Source organism: Quercus suber, unplaced genomic scaffold (assembly GCF_002906115.3).
Source record: "Quercus suber isolate HL8 unplaced genomic scaffold, Cork oak 2.0 scaffold_46, whole genome shotgun sequence".
Classification (NCBI taxonomy): domain Eukaryota; kingdom Viridiplantae; phylum Streptophyta; class Magnoliopsida; order Fagales; family Fagaceae; genus Quercus; species Quercus suber.
In genome coordinates this window covers 481,123-488,559 of record NW_027069511.1, presented here as the reverse complement: position 1 = coordinate 488,559, position 7,437 = coordinate 481,123, and the positions used below count along the sequence as shown (strand labels likewise).

Here is a 7,437-nt window from a genome sequence, read left to right as displayed (position 1 = left end):
TGTATAATAGAGGATCTTATATAGGCATAGTATGTGTGAAATACAAGTAATATGAGTATATTACAAATGAGTATACTGAGCCAAGCCCACTGGGCTAGACTTACTGACGTATGTACTAACATGATATTGAAAAGTCTGTTTGATTGGGCATTTGAGCTAGGCAAACACATGTTTTAATGCCAAAACGTGAAAAAAAAAATGTGTTTAGCTAGGCTTTTGTTAAGAAATTATATTTTTTTAAAATGCTCAAAACTTGGGTTTTAAAACTGAATGAAGAAGTAGCTTTTCTTGAAATGTCAATTTTATACACAACTAATGCTTTCGCAACACATTTTATTAAAAACACACACTTGCGCAATAACCTATCCAAACAAACTTAGTATGTACTCCCATTATGCTTCTTTTCTATTTATTTTGGTTCCCTATCTTTTACTATTTATTTATTATTGTTTGTTTTTTTGTGTATGCAAACTATCAAAGTATTGCAACTAGTTGCAAAACTTCCAAGTATTGACAACCCTTTTTTTTTCCTTTTTCTTCTCCCTTGTTTTTCCATAACTCGGTCAAAGTATGCTACAAAGAATGGTATTTTAAAAAGTACGCTAAGAACCTTGTAATTTAACTAGCGATTTTTGGTATTTCTAACAAAAATCACCACTATTCACATCCCTCATCTTCAATTGTAATTATTGAATTTATAATAATAAAAAATTATTATAAAAAATTACAAAATAAAAATAGTTTCGAATAATTTGATCATTACCAAAAGTTTTATAGCTCAATGATATATATATATATATATATCATGTTCCCCTTTATTAGGGGAACTACGATTCAAATCCCACACACCATTGTACTATCAGATTTTATTATATAAATATTGCTCATTGGCAATATTATTCCAATCGAATGTATTCATGTGAGCTAGAAGTATGACCTTGATTCTGCCTTTAAATAATTTTCTTTATCCAAATTGCCTTAGTCTTTCATTTCATAGAGACGTCTATACATGGATTTTGTGCAAAATATATATATATATATATTTTGGAGAAGTCCATATAATCTGCTGTGACCAAACAGTTTAAGATTATTACTAACACAATTTATGGACTGTATATTAACAGTCATTGGTATGATATCTTTTTGATAAACTTTTACCCATAAATAAACCCTAAACTCAAAGACAATTTTTTTTTTTTTTTTGAATCAACTCAAAGACAAACTTAAAGTTCAGAAACAAAATAGAACCTAAAAATAGAAATCGACCCAAACAAGGCCAGTAACTCTTCATTTACGAAATCCATAGAGTTTAATAGTAATTTAAAACATGTGGAGATTATTTTCTTCAGAGCTGAACTAACTTTTTTTTATTGCTATAAACATTGCGTATGACAGATTTTTTTTTGTATCTTGTTTTTTTTTTTTTTTTTTATAAATAATTTTTGTTTTTGGAGAAGAATTGCATAGGGGGCAAAAATTAGGCACTTGCATGCCCATTCTCGATGCTATTATTATTATTATTATGAACACAAAAAATTTACGAAGCCGTAACGAAAAAGACAATTCTAGCTAGGTGTACAACGAATTTGCCATGCCCATGCACAGCAGCAATAACAAGATTCACTGTAGATCCTAAATAGGCTAATCCAAGGCCCAAAGAGTCAGCCCAAAAGTTCACCAAAATGCCATTCCTCACTGCCCATTTAATATCCGTTATTTAATAGGGGCTGTCATCGTTTAAGGGCTCGTCCATGAGTGCGACCCATTACCCTTGAACAATTTCTTTGCCTTTGGACATTATAAGGTATTTTGATTTTTGACTCTAATAACCACGGCCCAAAGATAATTTTTGCTTTTATGCAATGTCTAGCACTACTTGGCCCTGGAAGCAAGGCTTCTGGGTTTAGCTAAATAAAGACCAATGCCCAGGCCCAATAACTTTATCTCACCCAATTAAGTTTATTAATATGAAATGAATTTGTTTCATTTTCTTATTAAATATTATATATTTTAAAGTGTATTCAGCACTATATCATTAAAATTTTAAATAACAAACAATCAATACATTGTCAAATTCTAAAAACAAAATTGAATTCTCTCTATTTCAAGTGAAATCAGCAAGATCTTGTTAGGTGAATTTTTTTTTTTCAAAGTTTGTGCCTCATTTAAACTATCTATTAATCACATCCAACCAGTTACATGCTATACTAGCTAGGTAATGCAAAAGCTCATCCAAGCAAGCATGGTAGTTGAGCTTTCCGTTTTGTAATTGATGTGCCTGTATGGATTGTACATGTTATGAGAGTGTGGTCTCATAAGATACCATCTCATTGAAAACGTGATAATCACAAGCACATGCAATCTTATTTTCATTTGAACTACCCAATCAGTTACCGAATTAACCAAGACATGTTTATCAGTTTCTTCTACAAGTCAAATTATTAACATTATCTTAGTTTTCTAGTTTGTTTGTTCTTCGAAAGAATAAAGAAAACATTCATATATAGTCTACTCCTTCATCATTTTTAGGCAAATGTCAAAAAGTAGAATTTTTAGCTAAATCAAAGCTATTACCTGCGAACATATCAGCAAAATACATGACATTTAAACCACTCTAAAGAACAAATACAATTTAACTATTTAAGTAAAACACTACCCTTTTGGGTATCATATTCTCAAGAGGTTCATATGCTTAATACAGTGAAATTAAAACATTATTGCAATGATACAATAACAAAGGTTGCTATACAGGGGAGAATCAACCACTGCTGCTATGGTTGATCAACTAAAAACAGCAAATATATATATATATATATATTTCTTGATTTGGCACTTGAAAATCCCTTAAGACATCGACTTTGATGGTTGTCGCCTAAAAAGTATAAAAATAGAAATATAAACAAAGTGATTTGGTATGAACACTGCCCAAAAAAAATCATATTTATAATATGTGTAAGGGGAAAATGGAGACTTACAAACTAACTTTGAAAGCAACTAAGCTTTATGGCTCAGATGTCCTACCTATCATAATGAACAAACTTAGTAATGTGAACCATAATGTTAATAAAAGAATTGTCAAAAACTTATAGATTTTAAGAGTGGTTATACTTTATAGGATCACAAACTATTTCACAACTTTTTGCCATAATTCTGACATGGCAGACTGTAAGTAATTGTCTATCACTTACACATGGACCCATAATTTTTTTCTTCACCATTCACATTGTCACATCACAATTGTGGCCAAAAAAAAAAATTGTGTGATAGTTTTTGGTACTTTATTTTTGTCAAATTTTAAACTTCTCTTACAACAATGAAATTCTAAGAATTAAGTTTTATCTCACAAAAATGTTATGATGGCAATCTTAAGACAAAACACACATTGATTCACCAAATTTAACTCACTGTTGGCAAGTATTACTTCCTTACTAACTAGTTCAAGCTAGTTTTTACATCAAAAAATTTTTAGTTAGAGGCCACAGAATGAGAAAGAGAGAGGAAAAAAAATTGATTGAAAATTTGAAACTTTTTTAAGTAACAATTTGTAACATTTCCTTTCATTAGAAAAGACTTTCAAATTTGGGATATCCATGGTTTAAACACCACGTCCCGCCTCCCTCACTATTTCTCAATTGAGAGAGAGAGAGAGAGAGAGAGAGGCATATGTAGGAAGGCATATGTAGGAAGGCATTAAGATTCATAATATGTATAAAGGCATAAAGAACAAGTCATGCACACCAAAATTATCTCCCTTCTCACTCTCACCACTTGAATCGTTCATTTTGTAGCAGCAGAAGGATAAAATAAAAGAGAAGATTTAAAAAAAAAATTATAGCAAGTCTGAACCTTTGGTAACACCATAAATATAATAGTATAATGGCTTAGAGAATTATACCTGTAATTTCACATAAGTGGTGGGGGCACTTTGGTTCTTCACCTCTTGAATTACCTTCGCAAACGGTCTAACAACTCTGGATCTCCGAGCTTGTAGCTTTTGTGTCGTAACCCTTGAATCTTATACCAAAAAAGAACAGAGGGAACATGTGTGACTTTCCAAAAATCAGGGCCTTCATTTGGTTGAAGACTAAGAACAAATTCAGTTGGCATGTCATAAAATATTAGATATTTGAGGCATTTCAGATGGTGGATGCTACAGGGCACCTCCTTTAGCTGTGGGCAAGGTCCAATTAAAATTGTTTCAAGAAGAGGCAAGGCACCTTCATCTATCGTCAACCTATTAAATCCTTCCAAATTTTGAAGGCCTAGCCACTTGAGTTTCAAAAAGCCTCCTCCCTCTATATGTAATTCTTCACCTATGTATCCATCGTAAATTCGAAGAATCATCAAATTGGGCAAGGCTTGCAAGACCATTAATGGATCATCCATTAATCTTGACCAGAATAAACAAATTCGAACTATAGTCTTGTGTTTGGGAATCCATTCCGGCAGCTTTTCTAGTCGCCCATATAGGCCAAGACTTTGTAGGAGGGGCAAAGGAGAAGACATCATTTGCAATTCAAGCACTTCTTCTTGACTTGCTCCATTAATAGTCAATGCCTGAAGATGGCTCATTTTCTCCAATGCAGTGCACAAATCCATTCCATTTTCTCTCTTCAAATTAGCTATTTCAAACTTTCTCAATTGTCTCAAACTCCCCAATTCTGTTATAAAGGCCGCATTGTTGGCTTCAATCTTAACAAGTTTCTGTAAGGATTGTAAACACCCAATCCCACTATGTATTTTTACTCCTCGTCGAGAATCAATACCAAATTCAGTATCAAAATTTTCAATATATGCACCAAGGTATTGTAACTTATGGAGCCCATTAATTTCTGCTGGTAGCTCAGACACAAGAGAACGTTTTAAATCCAAAGTCTCTAAGTTGTGCAATTCACCTATGGACTTTGGAAGGATTTGTACTTTTGTATCTCTCAGGCTTAAATATCTTAAATGGAATAGGTTACCCACTTCTTTAGGAATGTAATCGATGGGGGCACCTTCAAAATCCATTGTTTTCATAAGCTTAAAATTTGAAAAACAAATTTCAAGAAAAGATTTAGGCATTTCATCTACCCCAAAAATGAGAATAGAACGAGTTTGAGAACTAGTAATACTCTGTAAAGGAGCATTTGCATTGTTCTGAATCGAGAGACGTCGAGCAATTTTGTCAAAACTTGAGTAGTTTTGTATTGAGACCAAACAAAAATTCAACTCCTCCGACCTCGAAAGAATGACCTCACGCAACATATCATGAACTCGACAACTTCTAATTTTGCCTCTAGAATCAACCATCTCCACTTGAACCAAGCTTCTATGAATAAGCTCTTTTAAGTAGTCTTGTGCAACCTCTGCCAATGTTAACCCTTGCTTTTCTTTTATGAAGCCCTCGGCTATCCATAGTCGAATTAGTCTTGCACAGTTAATAAAGTAATCCTCTGGAAACATTCCGAAATATAAGAAGCAAGCTTTGAGCTTGTAAGGTAGATCATGGTAACTAAGGGATAGAATTTTGGTGATATTTATAAGATGAGGATTACTTTCTATCTCTGAACTAAGACTATTATGAAATTTGTGCCACTCATGCAAAACCTTGTCTTTGGTTGACAAAAGACCACCTATAGCCACAATTGCTAATGGCAGCCCTTCGCATCTCCGAACAATGGCACGTGACAACTCAATAAAATCAGGAGGACAGTGCCCCTCTTCACGTTGGAACGCCTTCTTGTAGAAGAGCTCCAAGGCTTTTTCTGAAGGTAGAGGTGGTAGTTTGTACACATGATAATATATAGATTCTTTGTCAGAAGGAGCAACATCCTCACTTCGAGTTGTGATTATTATTCTATTACCTTTGTCATTCTCAGGGAAACCACATTTTATATGTCTCCAAAATTCTGTATGCCATAAATCATCAAAAATTACTACATACCTTAGTTCATGTAAATATTGCTTCAATACTTCAATCAGTGATGTCTCTTTCATTATGTCAATTTCTCTAGGAGCAAACTCCTTCCTTGATTTGTAAAATTGGTTTATCATATCCCTTAACAACTCCTCCATCTTGTATGATTGAGACACAGTGATCCAAGCGTGGCAATCAAAGTGCATGGTCACCTTCTCATTGTCGTACACTTTCTTGACAAGAGTGGTCTTGCCAAGGCCACCAATGCCAACCACCGAAATCACCATGCATTTAGATGGTCCTTCTACCAGCTTCTCTATCAATTCAGCTTTAGGATTCTCAATGCCCACAACCTCAGCTTCATCAAGGAATAGGGATGTCACTCAAGGGTCATGCCATGTAACACTTTTAGTGTCACTACTAGATAATCTTTTCCCTATGGTGTTGAAGCCATATCTTTCACCACTCTTTCTGATGCCGTCTAGTATCTTGTTGATACCTTGAATCTCAGAGGCTATTACATGTTGTGGTTTTAGGTTTATGGTTATGTGAGAAATCTTTTGCAAGAAATAAAAGCGACGCCTTCGCTTGTGAGGTTGTTTTGCAAAATGAAGTATGTATTCATCAATAACATCTTCTATGTGATAAGCTTCTTCCCTAACTTGTTTTACCCATGTTTTTGCAACATTGCTCATGCCATCCTTTTCAGCCCTTGTATCAGCATCCTTGAGGAAAGACTGAATCATCTCCATTTCACGTTTGATGCCTACAACTTCTTCATGGATACCCTTAAGCAATTGTGCTTCTTGGATTAACAATGGGACCAAATGCTCTATAACCAAGCTGACTGTGGTTTCTGCCATGTCTCCTCTTTTTAAATCAGTAGCCACAGTAAACTGCAAATGAACTAACTCGTTGTCAGATATAATAGAAATAAAAATCACATTTGAAAGTAAAAGAGGAAAAAAGAGTTAGTTAACATCTAGTTTTTAGTCCCAACCAATTCCTTGTTCTTATTACTATTTCGATTTACCACCATATTCATCATCTTGCCTAAGTGTGTGTTAACATTTAATTCTACCACCATATTAATCATATTGCCTAATCAACTTCATCTCCATATTTCAATTCACTATTACCACTATCTTCACCATTCTGCAAAATTATCTCATCATTGACATTTTTTTCGGGTCCATTTTCTTCTAATCATCTCCAACATTTATTATCGATTATTGTTATTTTGTTTTTCTTTAACTTCCTTATTGTCATTCAAGCTACTTGGATCTATAATAATTATAACAATTTTAAAAAAATTATATTTTCATTTAATTTAATTTGATTTGATATATATTACATTTTGTACAATACTAACAACTATGACGAACAACTAGGGATATGAGCATTATGTTTGGTGGATTGGCACTTGGTAGTTTAAGCTTAGGAACAACCAAATAAACTCTGGGTAGAAAAGTAAACTAATTTAGCCAGGATTTGGTTTTGTTCAATTGAGTTGTGTGATTTTTTAGCTCTCATGAGTC

General features: G+C 33.5%; 1 protein-coding gene across 1 annotated transcript; it reads right to left on the bottom strand.

The window, feature by feature from the left end:
- Nucleotides 1-3,907: 3,907 nt before the first annotated feature.
- On the bottom strand, nucleotides 3,908-6,596 carry LOC112006809 (disease resistance protein RPM1-like). Its single transcript, XM_065771638.1, has one exon. It carries the CDS (start codon nucleotides 6,184-6,186, stop codon nucleotides 3,946-3,948), a length of 2,241 nt encoding a protein of 746 aa, XP_065627710.1. The 5' UTR covers nucleotides 6,187-6,596; the 3' UTR covers nucleotides 3,908-3,945.
- Nucleotides 6,597-7,437: the final 841 nt, after the last annotated feature.